The sequence below is a fragment of the Zonotrichia albicollis genome, chromosome Z (genome assembly GCF_047830755.1).
Source record: "Zonotrichia albicollis isolate bZonAlb1 chromosome Z, bZonAlb1.hap1, whole genome shotgun sequence".
Lineage (NCBI taxonomy): Eukaryota > Metazoa > Chordata > Aves > Passeriformes > Passerellidae > Zonotrichia > Zonotrichia albicollis.
The window spans coordinates 28,773,898-28,793,932 of NC_133860.1; the positions used below are offsets into that span (position 1 = coordinate 28,773,898).

General features: G+C 36.9%; 1 protein-coding gene and 1 long non-coding RNA gene across 9 annotated transcripts in view; one reads left to right on the plus strand and one right to left on the minus strand.

Moving 5' to 3' along the window:
- ADGRV1 (adhesion G protein-coupled receptor V1) overlaps positions 1-20,035 on the plus strand; it is a 273,337-nt gene that overhangs the window by 232,643 nt on the left and 20,659 nt on the right. For all 8 annotated transcript variants that reach the window (XM_026797296.2, XM_026797297.2, XM_026797291.2 and 5 more), the window contains one exon: positions 4,934-5,055. In XM_026797296.2, the coding sequence (XP_026653097.1) occupies positions 4,934-5,055 (122 nt within the window). The remainder of the gene's footprint in view (positions 1-4,933; positions 5,056-20,035) is intronic.
- Positions 9,960-17,617, minus strand: LOC141727081 (uncharacterized). Its single transcript, XR_012578110.1, has 3 exons — positions 17,357-17,617; positions 17,206-17,253; positions 9,960-13,512 (listed from the first exon to the last, which is right to left on the minus strand). It is a non-coding gene; the product is annotated as an uncharacterized LOC141727081 (long non-coding RNA).

Here is a 20,035-nt window from a genome sequence, read left to right on the forward strand (position 1 = left end):
GAAATTGTACAGGAGGTTTTCTGTTGCTTCCTCTCTGCCTGGTAAAATAGGTTGTAGTAGACAGCATCAAGCTATTAATTCGTAATAAATAGGCACTACACAGGGATGAGAGGTTAAGCATGGGAACGGTCACTTCATTAGTGAAGTTACAATGTCATGTTTGAATCCATCTCAATCTTCAACTTGCAGTTAGGTGAGCCATTGAAAGTATGACAGTGCGTCATGGTGCAAGGCTCCTCCTCATCTTCTTTTCCATCTTCACAGTTGCTTCCACTTCTTTATTCTTCAATGCTGCTTGTCCTCCCGGTCTTGGACTACCAAGAGGCCACATGGCTCTTAGTGTTCTCAGATGCAGAGGCTGGCAGACATCCCCTTCCCATGGTTTCCAAAGGAGGTGTTTCATGCATACAAAGAGAGTTGATGGACAGGATACACTTGGTACTGAGAAATAATTTTTCTCCTTTTTTAGGCAGTTTCATCCCAGGTTCTAAAATTTAGTATCTATCACCACTTGTGCAATCCTTTCAGGAACAGAAGTGTGACAAGTGTTGCAGTTCTTATTTCTGAAGAAGCATGCCAGGGCTCACTGGAACCACAGTCCTATGGGGTTGAACTTCTTTGTGGATATCAGTAAGCAGCCTGCTTAGGTTGCAGTAGGTTTGGGTGCAGACATAGGAGATCATGAAATTATTTTTCTCAGTAGGTCATTACAAACCATGGAATTATAGAATGGCTTGGGCTGGAAGGGCCTTTTAAAGGTCATCTAGTCAAACCTCTCTGAAATGAACAGGGACATCTCCAGATGCCTTAGAATGCAACAGAGAATGAAACTGTCACCAGTCTTCCTCTTCTTTGTGAGGTTTATTTCAGAAATAAAGAATTGTAAGGGTTTCATTTGTTGCAAACTTAAAAACACTGTAGGTGAAGTCATAACTGTTTGGAAATATTTCATGTTTTGTTTCCTATTGTTTCTTGTTGTTTCTACTATAAGGAAACCAAACAACAAACACAAGGCTCACAGCTTTTTCAGCTGGGCAATCTGGCATTTTATTACCTGAATCTTATGATGTTACTGTAGAGTTCATTATTCTTCTGATAATTCTTCTGAACTTACAAAGTTTAGTGTGATTTTGTGAAATAAAAGTCCCCTGAAGATTACTAAATAGGGAAAAAAGCCCTGTGTCTCTTTAGGGAAGCTCCTGAGTTGTAAATGGAAGACTTGCTGGGAGAAGTATTATATCCATCCAGCTTTTTTGGCCCTTCTTAAAGGCAAGGCCAAAATTTTATATACCCAGTACTGTTCCTTTTAGGTTCTTCATGAGGTGACTAAATTTTTCCATCATCCTCATATTTTTCCTGGATTATAAATTTCATAATCTAATCCACATTCACAATGAAAATACTGCAGCCTATCTTTCAAATTCTCACAGTTTGAGAATTTAAAAGTTTCTCTCACATTGTTTTTGTGTGAATCACTTACAAAATCTTGTGTTTACTCTAGGGACTCTCCTCCTGTAGTAAAATACAAATTTATTACCCTCAATGACTTATTACAACGTATTGCAGCCCTCTGAACAGAAATTTAATTTTACAAATTAAAATTATCTTTTCTCAACAATGAAGGCATGACTAACAGGGGACACTTCTAGTTATCTGGTAAATTGAATGTATGCAATTTCACCTAGGTAAATATCAAGCTGGACTATGGTAAGTTTTCAAACTCTAACAAGCTGCAACTAGAGCTGCATAAACTGCATTTATCTGTATTGAATTTGTCAATGCTGTCAGTTTTTCCTAAGCTTATAGTAAGGAAACAGGGGCATATTTCAAGAAAAGTCAGGAACAGTCAGGACAATGATAAATGCATGCATATATACATTTATATGTATTTAAAGAGGGTGTGGACTACCTGTTGCTTAAATAAAATCTTCCATCACTTGTAGTATTATAAAACAGTGTGATAAGTATACCAAAAATGGGGACCAGCATGATTGGATTGTATAATACCCAACAGAACTGCTTGTCAGTGTCTCAGTTACATCACAGTAATTTTGAGCTGGCTTCTCCACATCATAAATCTTATCCACGAATGTTTATCCTTGGTAGATAACCTACTTGGACTTCGAGTAAAAGTCATAGCAGGGAAGGTTCATCTGCTCAGAATAACCCTTTGGGGTTTCTTTGGGAGTGGGTTGTTGGTTTTATATTCATATTAAGAAAACTACAAATAGTTATACTATTTTGGTCCATATCAAGACTAATTCAACTCTGTATTAGCTCTTTGCAATACTGATAACTAGGCAATTATTAGCAATGAAGAAAAAAAAGAACAGAACCATAAACTGTACCAATATTCAGTATGTGGCAAAAAGCCAGTATCTTTACAGTTTTTCTTGTTAAAATGTTATGTCTGTATGATGTGGGGTATTGCGTACATTCAGAAGGCCCTTACTATTTGTGCAATATTAAAAAAAAATTACTAAAGGGCTCACAAACTGCTGTTTCTGGAGCAATACCTGTAAAAACACATACCCACTCTTTGTTGATGCTTCATAACTAATGTGGAGAGGGGCAATGTCTGGCCAAGCAGTGTGCAGACCTGGCAAACATGGACTTTGAATTCTGCTGCGAACATGGTAATACAGGGGCTGGTTCTTTTCAGTTTCTGGAGAACATGTGGAGGTGAAAATTTACTTTTGTTTTCCTTATTGCAAACTTTGTCCAGGCAGATATCTTCCTGCCAGCATTCCATAAGTCTTTTATGCTATAAATACAGTGGGGAACATAAAATGGAAAATGTATGGATCCTTAAGGACAGATTCTGCACATATTTTTGTAGATGAATGAAGTTAACTGATTCAAAGTCTATCTTGTGGCTCTTGGGCTGAGAGGAAGTTGTCACTCTAAGTTTTTTGGGGTCTGATGTCTTATGTTTGACTTGAAAGGGAAAATAACAACAAATCAAAGAATAAGCTATTCTTATCATTTCCTACAATCCTGTAAGTGGCCAGAGCTGGGTCCACTTATGTATCCATGTGTCATGGTTTGGCACTGGCTAGATGCCAGGCAGCCATGAAAAACCATTCACTCATTGTCCTCTGTTATAGTTGAGCAGAGGAGGGGGAAAGAAAAAAACCCAAAAGGCTTATGGTGTGAGATAAGGATTAGGAGGAAACACTTTAAGGGCAAAATAGGCTCAAAACTTAAATGACAAAAAGAAAAAAAATATTAACAAAATTAAAAGAGGAGAATGCAAACTAAACCTTTAGAACACCCTTTCTCCACCCCACTCCAGCTCTTCCTTCCTTCTCACTGACAATGCAGGGAGACAAAACAGTTTTTTAGTCAGTTTTTTATTCCATCTGTTATTTTTAAAAAAATCTTTCTTCAGTTTGCTTAGGAAGAAGAGTCTCTTCTGTTATGTTGTGGGGTCCTTCTCACAGGAAACAGTTCTTTGTAACTTCTCTAACGTGGTTCTAATTTTCATGAGTAGCAGCCCCCCCCCCCCCCCCGACCTGCTGTAAGTGAGTACCTCCCACAGGCAAAGCAGTATTCCCACAACTGTTTGCATGGGTCATTAGTTCATGAAATGTAGTCTTTTAAGGATGAACTGTCTAGTTTGAAAGCAGGGATTCTCTTTCTCTATCTCTGGAAGCAAGGGTCTTCTTTCTTTCTTCAAGTTTCCCACTAGATTACAGTTTTCAGCTTCCACATGCTCCAGCATGAACACCTTTTCTCACAGGCTGTGAGTGCACTTCTGCATCCCCACATGTACTTCACAAATTACAGGGAAGCTGTTTCATTATAGTCCTCACCATGACTTGTAGAATAATCTCACCTCTGATGCCTGGAGCACCTCCTGCTCCTCCCTCCTTTCACTGACCTTGGTGTCCCCATGTTGTTCTCGTGTCTTCACCTTTTCCTTTTCTCTGACATAGGAAAGAATTGGTGTCTGTAGGTTTGGTTGTTATCAAGTTCTATGAGTTGAAAGGTTCTTACAGTGTTGATTCCATCCAAGCTCTGCATTGGGGATTTGCTTGTCATGGCCTTTGCCATTGGCCATGTGGTCCCCACCAGCACAGCACAGGTGGCACCAGCTGCCGCAGTGCCAGCTCCATTCAGCGCCTCTCTTCATGTGGGGCACTGAAAGGAGCAGCTGCTGCTGCTGCCTCTGCCCTTCTGCCCTCAGCATGGCTAGTTAAAACAGCCAAGCAAGCACAGTTTGCTGTGGACTGTGCTGAGATAGCCCTGGCCACATGGTCCCAGTCACATTGGGAAGGCCCCCAGTGGCCACCTTGCCACTTCTGGGAGGAAAAGAAAGAAGAATTGCATGTATTTTTTTCCCTTCTTAAGTATCTAGTCACAGAGGCATTACCAACTTCTTTAATTGGCTTAGCAGCATGCCTATTTTTAGACCCAGCCCACAATTGACTTTGCCAGGCATAGAGAAAGTTTCTAGCAGTTTCCCACAGGAAAAATTTCTTCTGTGGCTGGTGTCTTCCCTCCTAAACAAAAAATCAAGCCATGCAAAACCAACACACCATAATACTTTTCTTCTTTTCCCTTTCCTCTCAATTCTTAGAAATCAATTTTCTCTCAAAATTTCTAGAGCTTGACAAGAGTTCCTCTATTCTTTTCCAAAGTTCAGCATATTTTTTTCACTTCATGTGTGCTCTTCCCACCACTTGGTTTGTTGAGCTGGGCTGTGCTCATTCTGCCCCAGACATCCTTCCACTGGTCTTCTGATCTGAGGTAGGGTCATAAAAGCCCTGGGACTGCCACCCAACTAGAGCAAGACAAGGGCTGCCCACCACTGGAGAACAAGCTCCGAGGTTAGCCACACACAGCAAAACCATGTTCTGTGTCAGTAATTCTTTAAAAAGTGTTTTTTCCAAGGGCACAGCAGCTGAAACTCTGTATTTGTGGTTTGCAGAGATCCCCTTGGTCCTGTACCTCTTTGCCCTGATTTCCATCACCTGGCTGTGGGGAGGACTGCACATGGCTTACAGGCACCTCTGGATGTTAGTCTTCTTCATCATCTTCAACAGCCTGCAGGTAAGAGTCAGCATCTGGCTGGTCCTTTGGTCTTCTTGCTGACCTGGGGGTGTTTTCTCCACTCACGTTTGTCATTCTGGCTTCACCAGCTAATCATCCAGTAACTCACTGTCACAGTGTGGAAGTGTGTATTCTGTTTACATCTCAAACTGACATATGGAATGCATATTAAAGCAAGGGATGCATTATTTTTAAACAATAGCACCATAATTACATAGATTTCATTTCATAGCTAATACACTCAGAAAGAAAACTGCTTGCTTCTGTATGTAAAGTGTTACTGAGATAATTATACCAATAAAACTGAAGTTCCTGCAGCCTTTGCAAAATCACTATTTCAATTTTCTGTAGATGTTAATAATAATAATAATGATAATGATGATAATGATGATAATAATAACAACAACAGCAACAACAATAATAATAAAAACCACACAAATATTTTAAATCCTAAAGCCATAACACAGAATCTTTTTCCATTGTAAGAGGTGAGCCTTGAGGCTTGGCTTTTCTCATATAGCAAATAACTTTTATTAAAAAAGAAAAAATAAAGACTAAATGTTCATTGTTAATAATTTAAAAAATGTAAATAGCTCTTTCCAAAATTTTACCCATGTAAGTGTTTGGATAGAGAAACCAATGCATTGCAGCACTGCATTTAATACCATACTGCTTATTGCTGAATTATTGATAGAATAATGGTTAGTATATCACAGATGGGAAAATACCTCTGATGTCAGAAAACAGTGAAATTAGCAGGAGATTTAAAATTATATATAAAAATCTTTGGAGTACAAGTACTTCTGGACTCAAGTATGCCATTCTTGTTTTTTTTAGAACAGAAACCTCTGTGACAACTTTTATCTCTCAATATTAAAAATCTTTATACCCCATCAAATAACAATTAACTAAAAAGGCATATTTTCACAAAATGTACTTATTTTATATTGAAAATGTGGGTGTTTCCTTAGGCAGTGTTAAAATACTTTTAAAATTGCATCTCAGAAATATTTTTTTTAAATTGAGAAAAAAATATACTTTATTCTCCCAGAAACAGATTTTTTATTTTTCTGTATGTATTGTTGTTTAATTATTATATGTATATATTGACATATCAATCTGTACTTCTGCTCTGCTTCACCAGTGGATGTGGTCTCTTTTGGCATCTTGCCTTAATGATTATTACTAATATCTGGGAAATAACTGCATATTTCAACAGGCCGGAAGAAGTTAATACAGCATCTTTATTCACATTATGTCAATACTGATCTTCTGCATCAGGAAAAGAAACCTTTTACTTTTTTTCTTTCTAGCCCAAGAGAATCGGGAAAACCTGAAATATATAATAATTATTTTCTTTATTCAAAGGGGGTAAAAACATTTCAAATGCATAGTCTCTTCCTGCTTATTATTTTAAACTAAAACATGCATGACTGGAACTCCAACTCAAACAGTAGTAAACACAAACTTTATTTCAACTATGAGGAGCTTAATAACTTATACTCCATGCATTACAAGTGGATTTTTATCCTTTGTTGGATTTTTGTATTGTAAAATGTAATAGAACAGTATCCATTACATTTTATAACTATTTACTAACTGCTTTTTTAAGTATAAAGCTACCATATACTTAAAAGGAAAACAGTTTTTTGTGCTGCATACCCTGGGAGAAGTTTAAAAATAGAGTAGCTCTTTCACAGTACTACAGTGTTGTGGTGTGACAGGTTTTAAATTTGTTTGTTTTAGTAGATGATTGTATTCAGTGCTTTGTAAGTCTCCATAATAAAAGAAGCTTTAAAAATATATCCTGGAATGCCCCCACACTTTAAATAACCATCCCATATGGACCATTCTATTCTTTTAAAGTTAAGATTTATCTAGTCAAGAACTGGAAAAACTGATGTGTGATTCAAGTGATCAGACATACAGCATGAAATGAAAAGCAGGGAAGGAACAAGGTGAAAAGTCTGTAAATTTCTTTAATCTATGCTATTCATCAAATAATCAGATACAACTAACTAACTCAGAAAATATCAGTATGCAAAGTCTTTGTGTAGAACAAAATTATGTATTACCAATACTGAATAAGGTATTTTTTTTAATACTGAATAAGGTATTTTTTATTACTGAAGGTTTTGCCGTAGGCAGGTGCAGCTTCAGAAAGGATTTTTAGACCACCTTCCCACCGATGAGGGGCTGGTCTTGGGGAGTACACACTTCCTGCTGAGAGTCATTCTGACCCAGAGGCTATGCAGAGCCACGTGTATCCAGCTCATGAACAGTCATACCCAGTGTCATTTGAAGATTTAAACTCAGCCAATCTGTCTGTAACTGGGAAAGGAAATGGGACTTGATAGTGGATAACACATTTTCATAATGATAGCAGTAGAAACTACCTGTCTTTGTCATGCATTCTATTGGCGTCTTATTCTCATGTCTTTGTCAGCTCTCAGAATTGATGATTGTTAAAACAAGGCTGTTTTTCTGCAATAAAAGGTGGGTTTACCATTTATTGGTGAGCATTTCTGTTACACAATGAGCCCTGTTTCAGCTGGAAAGCAATTCATTGCTCATTAAGAGTTTTTTCCATGACAGGAAAGAGGAGATGAAATAGTTTACAGGAAGTAGAGACCTGGTTCCCAGCTGTCAAGGAGCTATGGACTGTGTAAAGAAGCAGAACGTGATCCATTAAAATGTGTTGGATATTCAAATGGATTCAACACAGGAGATTGAAAGGACACTGAATATGATCCATTGTGTTTGTTTAGCCCTATGACATGCATTTCCCAGGGAATGCACTTGCTTGAAAAGTCATTCACTCAGTACAAATTGTTTCCAAGAACTTCCTGCAGGAAAAGGTTCCCATCAGAGACAAGTTTATACTAGGAATTATTCTAGTACATGGAGGGGAAAGTAACCATTTCCCTGTAACTTCAGGAGTAAACATGCAAATGGGAGGGCAATAGCTGATTTACAAAATAAAAAGTACATTTAGAAAACCATGAAAGAAAAAGAAGTGTGTTGGGTATTTTGAATTCCTTAGCAGTATGTACCTAATTGTCCTACCCAGACAGCATCTGTGATGCAGAAACATTCTCTATTGCTCTGGCATGATAAGCCTTGGCTCCTCGTCTTTTCCCTTGTGAAACTGAAAAAATGTTTACCTCTCTTCTTAACTTAGTATTGTCATTGTGGATTTATTCACAAGATACATCTGGGGTCAGGAGTGAAAGAATAAGCTGCTATCTTGAGTCTGCCTCTCAAATATTTGGAATTTCGCAAGCTCTTCTGCATGCACTATACCCATCTAAATGATCACCATGTTTTTCCTGCAGTTAGGAGAATGTTTATGTTTTGTATTGCTGACATCAGCAGAGGCCTATTTGCATTCAATGGATCTAAAGTTCAGGGCAGTGATTGGATCTCTTCCTGTTGTTTGCAAAAGGGTCTAAAAGAGACTTCAGGTCCATTCCTAGGCTATTCTCTGCAGCCAATTTTCTTAGTATAATCTAGATATTTCTTTGGCTGTATTTCCAGCACACTGCACTATGCACCTCCATCCTCTATAACTTAAGAATGTATCTACACTGTAAACTACAAGTAATTAGGTATGCCACAGCTACCCCAGTCACAGTTTCCTTGCAATAAGTCCCAACTCCCCTCTCTTAGCAATAATTTAATTAATTTAATTTTTCAATAACTAATTTTGAATTGAAACCTTACTCTTATGAAATACTGTGATATTACCCACCAACAGTATAAAACCTCCATTTTTCAGGAATATCAGGGGAAAAAATAAATGACAACTGGTAGGTAATCCATTATTAATGGCAGTATTTAAAAAATCCTTTTGTGGTTTTTTTAGATAAGGGTTAAATGTCTGCCTGTTTTATATTTGAGTATACTCGACAACTCATGTTCATGTAATAAGCATCAGTGTTACATGCAAAGTACTTCTTCCCAAGAAACGCAGGAAAAATCTGTAAGAGTTGACTGGTAGTTTTCCAAACTGGGCAAATGGCCTGACTTGCCCAATGCAATATCTCAGTTTAGAGATAAATTTTGCAAAAAGTTCTAAAAGTCAGCTTATTTTTAGTAGATTGCAATAAGAGAAAATTCAGAAGTTCGGGTACAAATACCTGAAAAGTCTTTAACAAGAAACATGAGAATACAGAAAACAAGAGAGTGGGTGCACATCCAAACCTGACATTGACTGGAGAAGATGAGATTAACTGGATTTCGTTAATTAAACAAATTAATTAAGATAATTAAAATAACTGTGGCAAGCCAGAATGGGAGGAAAGGCTAGCTTGAGTAGAAAGGGAGATAAGATATCAAAGAAAACTAGTATGTTGGGGGAAAAAAAAAACCAACACAAACCCCTGAAATATTATAATGAAACAATAGAAAATATACTAAGAGAAATCAAGATGACACAATTTTAGAATGAGAAATAAAGTTTAAAAAATACCACATATTGTGATAGTAAAAAGTGAGTGAAGATAAACTGTTCTGTAAGTTGCTGAATTATATTATGCAGGAAAGCAAAAGTACACAGTTTATAAAGCCCATGCCAGTACCAGTCACAAATGAAATATGTGTTTTTTCCTAGAACATACTATTCAACTCTGGGATGTAGCCTGGGGACACAGAGAGAGCCACCACTATAAATAGGCTCACTTCCTGTGTGTTATGACATGTTCTGAAAGCTTCTGCTGTGATGAGTCAGAGGTAGACTAGAAGATCCCATGCAGTGGTTCAGATGATCAAAGCCACACAAAACTAAAGAGAACCCAGTATTAGGCAGACATGAGATGCTGAATGTAAAAGGTTGCCTACAGATTTTGCAAAAGATGATTCTACACTGCAAATTAGCCCAACAAAAGGCAATGAAGCCCTCATAGTAATGCCAAGATGAACCACAATTTATATCAAGCCTGTCAAGAAAAGGACATATGCTTGTTCAAGTAGATACAGTCCAACCAAATCTTCTGTCAGCTAAGTGCACAAACCAAACACAGTTAAACACAAGGCAAGCAATTCAAATAGTACCCAGACACAAAATACACATCCAAAGCAATTCACATCTGCATTTTGACGTCTGTTCAATAAAGCTGTTTCTGGTGGCTTGGATTCTTAGCTGGAAGGAAAGACAATAGTATACTCAGAGCATTCACTTAACCTTGAAAGTTGTTCACTATGTGCAATTTTTTAAAGTAAAAATAACTACAGTAAAGCAAGTAAAGAAAGCATGTCACTTTTGAGCCTTCACACTTTTTGACATCAGCTAAACTTCTTGGTTGTAGTCTTGATTGGACAGTAGCATTGGCAGTATGCATTATAGTAGCTGTGTAAGCATAAGCTGTCCACGAGACTTGATTACACTTGAATCAAGAGAATGCAACAATTTTATATCCCTTTTTCTATGTTTGCAACTTCTTTCTTTAAAAAGAGTCCTCTTTATTCCTAGTTACCACCTGAAATGTACTTTAACACGTTATTTCTGTAATTACTTATGAAATGATAGTTAAAGATTTAATTTAGCTATTCAAGTCCTTACATAACTGACCCAAAATCAATCTATAGCTGAAGACAAAACAAAGAAAAACTCTGCAGTGTCAAGTAAAAATAGAAAGCATTGTTAGGATAGAACTGAAATACATGAGAAATTGATGTCAGAAGAGTAGTTTGTGTTTAGAGCTGTGTTTATAATGTGTTTAAATAATACGCAGTGGAAAAGTGTACTGAAGTGGACTTTGATTTACTGGATTTTCAACTAATCACAGAAAAAAGCATTTAGACTTTTCAGTGACACTCCTAAAATAGAAAAATGTGGCTATAATATATATTTTACTGCAATTAAATAACATTTTAAATCTTCCAGCATCTATGAATTTCCTTCATTAATTCTTGAAGAATTTTATATTAATATATTTTAGGAAAAATCTCTTAACACCAATTTTTTTGCAACTGAAGGTGAAAAAGCCATTTTAGCCATTCTCCTTAGGAGGTGTTAGTAATGGCCAGAATTATGTAGCACATAACAAGTAAGAAATGCAACTGTAATTGCTGCAATGGGTGGAAGTATGTCTGCTGAAAAGGACTTGGGATCAGGTGTGTTCTTTTAATTTTCCACCTCTGTCAATATGAGTCGACTTTTCTTACTGTAAAGTATAAAATAACAACTCAGTTAGTTGGGCATCTATAGCAAATTGCTCATCACTGCAAATGCTTATTTTACAGTGAAGACAGAGTAGCTCTTTAAGAGCTGATGATAATAACTTTGCTAGCCTAGGAAACAAGGAATCGGAAGTTGTCCAAACGAAGACAAAATTAGCCTAAAAGAAAATCTTCAATGGATTCTTTTTAGAGGTGTTTTCCTCTAAAGAATCACAGAATCATCTAGGTTGGAAAAACCCTTAAGAGATTGGGTCCAACCCGTGACCCAACACCACTTTGTCAACTAGACCATGGCACTGAGTGCCAGTCCAGTCTTTTCTTAAACACCTCTAGGGAAGGTGACTCCACCACTGTCACAGACACATTTTATGAAGAATCCTTTCTTTAGGATTTTTTCTCCTGAGAAGAAAGAGAAAAAATCCTAAAGGAGAGGCCCCAGGATCAAAATGTAAACAATAGTTATCTGCTGCTGTGGAATGCAACAGGTACATCTGTGATTGGTCTCATGTAACTTCTAATTAATGGCCAATCACAGTCAGCTGGCTCAGACTCTTTGTCGGAGACACAAGCTTTTGTAATCATTCCTTTCCTTTTCTTTTCTATTCTTAGCTAGCCTTCTGATAACATCCTTTCTTCTATTCTTTTAGCATAGTTTTAATATAATATATATAATAAAATAATAAATCAAACCTTCTGAAGCATGGAGTCAACATTCTCTTCTCTTGCCTCATCCTAAGACCTGTGTGAGCACCGTCACACGACACCTCCCTGGGCAGCCCATTCCAATATAGAACTTCTTTCTAATATCCATTCTAAAACTCCACTAGGGTCGTTCTAGACTATGTCCTCTGGTCCTTGTTGGTGGTGTGGAATAAAGATATGGTAAGTGGCCAAAAGAAATAGTGACTCTTAGAAACAGTGGCATGATATGAAAATAGGTTGTCTTTAACTCAAAAATGGTTTGGAACACAATGAAAAAAGAATCCTGAAATAAGCCTGGGAGACTTCTATACATCAACAAAACTTTTTATGCTAGAGCAATGGTTCAGTTACATCTTGTGTTCTAACTGTGTTTTGATTTTGATAGCTAGAAGCCTGTCATTTCAATAGCAGTTTTATTTATAAATTTCAATAGTGTCTTCTTTGTAAGATAAGATACTTATAAATAATACCTGGTTTGGATGTATTGATATTATCCTAGCTGTTATCTACAAACCTGGACAAAATAAAAGCAGCAGATATGTTTAAGTCATAGCAGGTATTTAAAGACAGTTTCCCAGCAAAATTGAAGGAGTAAGATTTAAGGAAAAAATATGGTGAAAATAAAATAAGGAAAGTATAAAAAATAATAATAATGGATCTTGATACAAACTTCTACTTGCATTTTTCTTGTGAGCATGGCAGAAGAAGTGCTAGTCTAGCTGTTCTATAAAGAGATTTAGGTATTATTGTTTATTCAGAAGACTGATGTATCCTATGTAATGAAATGAATGAGTTTTAGTCTGAAGAATGACTTAGTAGGAATTCTGTGCAATCCAATCACGCTAAGTGGGGAATTATGCACTGAGATACAAGTAGTGAAAGAATTTCTGCTATAAATTGATAAGCTATGTATATATGTATATACATATAAGAAGTAGAAACTGGGATGAGTGTTTCACTTACCTCATGACAAATGCAAATCAGCAGCATAATATAGGTCTGAAAGAAGCAAATGTGATGCTCACTTTGTAAACAAGAGCAGTTTAAATGCTATTGTAAAGGGTATTGGTGATGCATTATTTGGGATCCTGTGGACATTTCTAAGCCCATTGGTCAAAGAGATGAATTCTGTATATTGTAGCAGTAGGGGAAAAAAAAAGCATGAGCAGGAATTTGAAAATCTTATTTCAGAAGCCTGAAAGAATTTCACATGTTATCTGTCATCTATTGCCTGTGTCAATATTAGCCTTGATCCAGTAGCTATATAATCACACTCGTGTCATCTTGCATGCAAAATAGTATACCCTAGTTTTTTAGTGACTTCAGTCTGTTTTCAGAATCTAGTCTAATTAAGAGCAACATTTGAGTTCCAGCATCTCGGTTCTGTTCAGAAGGCAGTGTGATGTGAGAGCACAGGCAAAGGACTGAGCATCTTTCCTGCTTGCATCCACTTTTCCTTCTTCCAATAGAAGTGACAGCCATGGGACAAACACTTAAACATCTAACCTATTCAGAAACATTGAGTGTGGCGTGACGTCATACCACCGAGTTCTTCAAGATAGTCAGTGTTTCCATCTGTTAACAAAAATTCCATTAAAGTGTTAACTGCAGTGTTAACTGTTGTAAATCATTTAAAAGTCAGTTTGTTTGTGAGTATGTGAATGTAATGTTATCAGTGAACCACCTTTCCATATTGTTTGTGAGTATGTGAATGTAATGTTATCAGTGAACCACCTTTCCATATAGAATTTTTGTGATGGATTATATTCTCCAAAATGGAAAATGTGAACAGTTAGATATGAGGTTTGAATATAACTGTTTAGAAGCAACTCTCTCAGGAAGTTTTGTGATGCATATGAGGACTGCAAATTTGAGTCTGGAAGGAGTTGAGCAACTGTGAAGTGGGAGCTAACCAAAGTTGGATGAAAATTGCTAAATTATGTTTTCTTTATTTTCAGAAAAATGTCAAGTATTGCTCTTTTGCTTTTGCCTTTACAAAGGTCAATTGGATTCTAAACAGCATCAAGTCAGCTTGTACTGACAGCTGATTGTTTATTTAAATCTTCAGATATGTTATTCTGCTGTTACAACAGAGACATGAAAAGTTTTAGTGACAAAAATCCTCTATTATAATACTAGGAACCATACTGGAAATTTTCCTTTTTCTTTCTATGTCTTCTCAAAGAAGAGTGATCAAGAGATTTAGTTTGAGAGATTTTATTTTCTGTGTGTGGGTGCCTATAACTGTGTAAACAAAGCTCATCATCTACTGGAGACTTGCTAATGTTTTGATTGTGCTTCAAAAAATATGAAAGAATAAAGCAAGGTGAAAATTGTGACTTATCCTTATATACGTTCAAAAACTTATCATAACTGGTGGTAGATTTTGAAATTTTGGTATTTCTTATGCCCCAGAACCCTCTGGGATTAAGATTTTGAGTTCAAGAAAAGAGAAAATTGGCATTGTAATACACAGAGTGATTTCATTCTGAGTAAAGCAGAGCCAGCAGTTCTCGCAGAACCTTTTTCTCATTCCTGACTTCTGAAAGGTAACAGGAAATCAGTGATTCTCATCATGAAGACTTCTGCTTTCCTTTAGGGCTTTGTTATTTTCACACTAGCTTGTCTCTCCCATTATTAGCCAAGTAGGCCAATGTATGTGACAGAAATTTTTACTTCATAAGAGGAATATGTATTTACAGATCTGGTTTTAATTCTCTAATTCTCTCTTTTAAATTCTTTAATTTCTTTTAGTGAACAGAAAAGACTCCCCACCACTGGGTACCTAATTTATCACACTGATGTCCAAAGACTTTTTATGTGGTCAATAAGGAGGGAAATGTGATTCCAAAGGATGCTTCACCAGATATATGTGATATTCCTGCTTTTACTTAGTATAGCATTTCTGTATTTAGGCTCTGTGATTTCATCCCAAAGACAGACTTTAAGCATCTTTGGCCCTTTCTGCCTGGATTTAAAAAAAAAAAAAACTAAACTAGGTGTTGTATACATTGAAAACAGAAAGTCTGAAATCACCCATACCAGTATTTTTTGGGTTATTTCAGAATCCCTTTTCATTTTCCCCTAAGAAATAGGTAATCTCAGAAGGAGAAACAAATTATTTTTATCTGCATTTCTGCAGGGTCTTTGCTTTACAAATAAGTACAGTGAAGAAGACCTTCACAAAGCTCCAAGTAAGGCCATGGAGTCATGATGAGATATTTGGACCACTTGAAGGTTTTATTTAAGAATCACTCTCTAAAGACATAGTCTAAACTCTAAGAAATAATCTAAAAATGTTCTAACCAAGATCTAGTTGTGTGTGCTAAATTTTATCTGAAGTTGTTATACTAATTACTTGAAAAACAGTTTAACTGTCCTACTTTCCTTGAAGACACATGAAAACCAACTGAGAAAGTTTCTTTAGAGTAGGTTATGAAACCTTAGAAATATTTAAATTAATTAAAATTTTGATAGTTTTGCAGCAAATATGTTCGCAGTAAACCACATAACTATTTGGTATATTTAGACAAATTTACAGAAATTTGGAAAAATAAATATGGAAAATTAAAACTTCTAAATGTAGTATTTTTACTAATGTAATATAAATTTTAAGTTCATATGTGTTAAAGAAATTTCAAAGAATGCATGAATAATAATTTCCTGCTTGTGCAAATCATCACAACAGCATACAATTATATATGAAAAACAGAGACTAAATTATTTTTTTTACAATTATTTTTGTAGTTCACCTGTAGATAGCCATGTCTGTCTGATCAGCCTGTCAATCTTCACAGATAGGTATTATAATTTCGTTATAGATGCCAGGAATAAAAACTATGGGAAGATAAGTGACTTTTCTGGGGCCAATGCAACACCTGCAATGTGAAGCAGTCTTAATGGCTCCTACATTTCCCATTTGTTCTTAATTTGTTAAACCACGTTACCACCAATCTCTCAGTCTGTATTTCCTCAAGTACTTTATTTTTTGGAATGAATTTTATTTTCTAATTGGAAACCAAAGTTAGTTCTAAAAGAACATTAAATTCCTGTAACAGTAGAAAGTAGAAGGAGCTGTGGGATGAATGATTTTCAGGACAATCTAAATAAAGAACCTCTTCCTGGAAATGTCTCTTTTTAGATTACCACCCTCATTTTCATTGACAAAGAGCATTAGCACACACTAAACTATGCCACTTTTCTGACATGGTTTGATTTAGTTTGTAAAAATTATTTGTAATAGATAAAATTAGAGGGAAGAGACCAGTATTATCATCCTTGCCACAAATTTTACTTCTGGTAATGTAATTTTGTGTTTAATTTTACTTGTAATTTTGCATGTAGTAATTCATTGTGCATGAACCTTAACCTAATGCAGTGAGTGCCGTTGCAAATAACTGAATGCATATGCTTTAAGGAGTTCTGTATCTGAATTCAGAGGAAGGTTCTGTTGGAGCAGTTACTTAACCAAAAGGGTGGAAGTTCATCTGAATGTTAAAAGTTGCATTTCTGCTGAGTGTTCAGAGAACAATTGTGCCTTGTGCCTAGTTTATCAATATTAAATTACCTTTACATAAACATAGTTATATAGTTTTGTTTATATAGTTATAGATAATTACAGGTAAATACAAATATATATATATATTGATAAAAATATTTGAAAATATTTTTATGTCTTAGCACAGACACCACTGTAAAAAATCCTCACAAGTTGTTGTAGCTTTGAAAGACTCTTAAGAAGAAACATGGAGTGACTGTGAGGTGTATGTGGAGAGAGAGGCTATGGTTTTACTGAGAGAGGCCTTGGAGAAGCTGTCTTGGCTGAGCTAAGTAGTGTCATTATGTTACATTATACTGAAGTCTTCTGAGGGACCCTGTATCAAGGACCACCATCCTGGTGTTGGTGATGAAGAGATTGTGCCCAGTATAGCAGCAGAAAAAGAAAAAAATATGCTCAGATTCTTACCATTCCCAGCAGCCTCACTGGAATGGAATATTGAACATCACCCTACAAATTTTTGCATTCTTTAAATTATATGAATTATTGTAATTATTAAATACATTAAATGACACTGCCACACCAGCCTGTGAGAATTCGAGTACTTCCCTATGTCACTGGATTTTATATAGATTTATGTTTTATCTGTTTAACATAAAATTGCTTCAAAATCTACCTGCCTGACAAAGTTTCCCTGTCTCACTTCAGAATTTCTTACAAACTCCCTCAGGAAATTGTTTTTACATCTCACCAGACTTTTCATTACTCACTTATCAGCCCGTTTCTTCTGCTGACTTCAGCGAGGAGCCAAAATGCTTCTGCAAACATATGAACATGCAAATTTTGGCGGTGGAAGTCCAATTAGGTCAGTATTCCCCATCAGATCTGACTTGTAAGTACCTCCAGGCTTGTCGAGCTCACCTCTCTGTTGGTCCTGCTCAGCAGGCAGAGCCAGTTCTGTCTGGAATCAAATCTGCAGGGAGGAGCAAGGTTTGAGTTTTCTCCCAGCTTCAGTTGGAGGGATAATGGCAGAACTCCTAGCTGTCTTGCTGCTGCTGGGAACAAAAAAGTGCAAAGGCTGACAAAGGCAAAAAGTACTAAAGCAAAAAACAAAACAAAACTTGTCAGAGCCATGCACTCTCCTCTTGACCCACGCTACAGCTCTGCGGCTGGTGGCTGTGTTTGCTCTGCACTGGACTTGCCATGCAGCCTAGATATCTCTGTCAAACACTTTGGATGATTTGGCAATGAGAAAACATGATCCTGCAGAACCAGCAGAAACGTGCTGGAAAAGAATGGATGGTAATCTTCAGCCCTCACACAAAGTGGAAGGCCTCAGAAGGACATATATTATATGCTAAGCAATAGGAAAATAAAAGCTAAAATAAAAATAAACAAGCAAAAAAAAACAAACCCAAAAGACACTCAGAAACCAAACAAAAAACAAAACAACAAAAAACAGCTGAGAAATGTCTTGCTTTTAAAACCATGTGAAAGTCCACGCTTCAACAGTTCCTACAATGTTTTTCTTTGAAGAAATCCTCCACAGATAGCAGGAATGCATGACAGACCAGGTCAAAATATTTCTGTTAAGTGCTGCAAACATGTCTTAGGTAATTTCTGGCATTAATCCATTGCAGAAAATTTCTAAGAAGGAGAAGGGAGCTTTTCATTTTCCCAGTGCAAGGAGAACCAACAGTTTTGATATATATTCCATGACTTAGACTATCTTTTGCTGACTATGAGTTAAGCTACTTTGTGGCAAAGTTCAATGAATGTACCAACACGTAGAAACTAAATGTTCCACTTGCTTATTTTTGAAATATATTTATATATCCTTTGTCATTACATTGGTACGTATTGATATACAATTTTTGTTTTTATTAGTAGAATTAATACATAAATACTTAATACTATATAAAATATTAAATAATATTTAATTATACTATATATACTTAGTTATCTTATGTCGGCCATTACTCTCCCAAGTGTTGTACTTGTCTCAGAAATGCAGAGGAATCCCTGTTTAGAACCATTGGAATTGCCTCAAATGTTAATTTAATTTGCTTTCTATTTTCTGTAAATTTTCCTTTTTTTTTTTTACGCTTTGTTGGTGTTTCTGTCTGAGTCTGTTTAAAAAGTCCTGGTGGAAATTTTTGTGGCAATGTTCTTTTCCATTAAAAAAACAGTTGCAACACACAAATGCAAATTCTAGAAAGCTTTCTAAAAAAAGCCTCAAGACAATGGTTTCTACTAGAAGACTTGACAGTGATGGGGTTGAGTGCACCCCAAGCAAGTTTGCAGGCAACACCGAGCCGTGTGTTGCAGCTGACATGCTGGAAGGAAGCGATGCCATCCAGAGGGACCTTGACATGCTTGAGACTGGGTCCATGCAAACCTCACAGAACTCAACAAAGCAAAGTGCAAGGTCCTATACTTGGGTGGCGGCAATCCCAAACACACCTACAGGCTGGGCAGAGAAGTGAGTGAGAGCAGCCCTGAGGAGAAAGACTTGGTGGTGATGGTTGATGGAAAGTTCAACATGAGCTGGCAGTGTGCGCTCACAGCCCAGCGAGCCAAACGTGCTCTGGGCTGGATCCAAAGGAGTGTGGCCAGCAGGAGGAAGGAGATGATTCTGCCCCTCTGCTCTGCTCTTGTGGGACCCACTTGGAGTGCTGTGTACACTTCTGGTGTCCCAACAGGAGGAGGATGTGGAACTGTTGGAGCAAGTCCAGAGGAGGACCAAGAAATTGATAAGAGGACTGGAGCATCTCTCCTAAGACAGCAGGTTGAGAAAGTTGAGGCTGTTCAGCCTGGAAAAGAGAAAGTTGTATAGAGACCTCCTAGCAACCTTCCAGTAACTGAGGAGGGCCTACTGGAAAGCTGGAGTGGGACTCTTCATTAGGAACTGTAGTGATAGGACAAGAATAATGGGTACAAACTGAAAAAATTGAAGTTACATATGAGGAAGAAATTTTTCTCTGTGAGGATGGCGAGGTACAGCAAACAGGTTGCCCAGGGAGATTGTGGGTGTCCCAACCCTGGTACTGTTCAGGGCCAGTTTGGATAAGTCCTTGGGCAATCTGGTCTAATAAGAGGTGTCCCTGTCCATGGCAGCTGGGGTCAGGACTACGTGATCTTTAAGACATATTCCAAACCCTTAGCATTGTATATGATTCTGCGATCAAATCCCTATTTAGTAATGAGTCCGTTTTTTATTTTACTTCGAGTAGCACTCCCTGTGAAAAGAGATCTGAAGTGCTCTCTTGAGGTACATTTTATTCTCACCTTGCACAGACTGGGGGCTTATTTTCTCAAGACAAAAAGTGGGTGATTTCCATGACAGAGCCAAATTATACCTCTGCCTTCTCTTGTTCACCTAGTTGTCAGATATGGAAGGACATCTAGTTTTTGTCCTAATTTTTGCCCACATTTCCCTTTTCTTGAGGAGCACACCTAACCAAAACAGTTTTATCTTCCTGCTTTATAAAACTTGTCTCCTGCCATCGTTGAATCTGTGGAAATGTAGTAAGTAAGAATCTGTGGAAATGTAAGTAAGTAAGAAATGTAGTAATTCTCTAGGATTTTTTCACTAAAGTC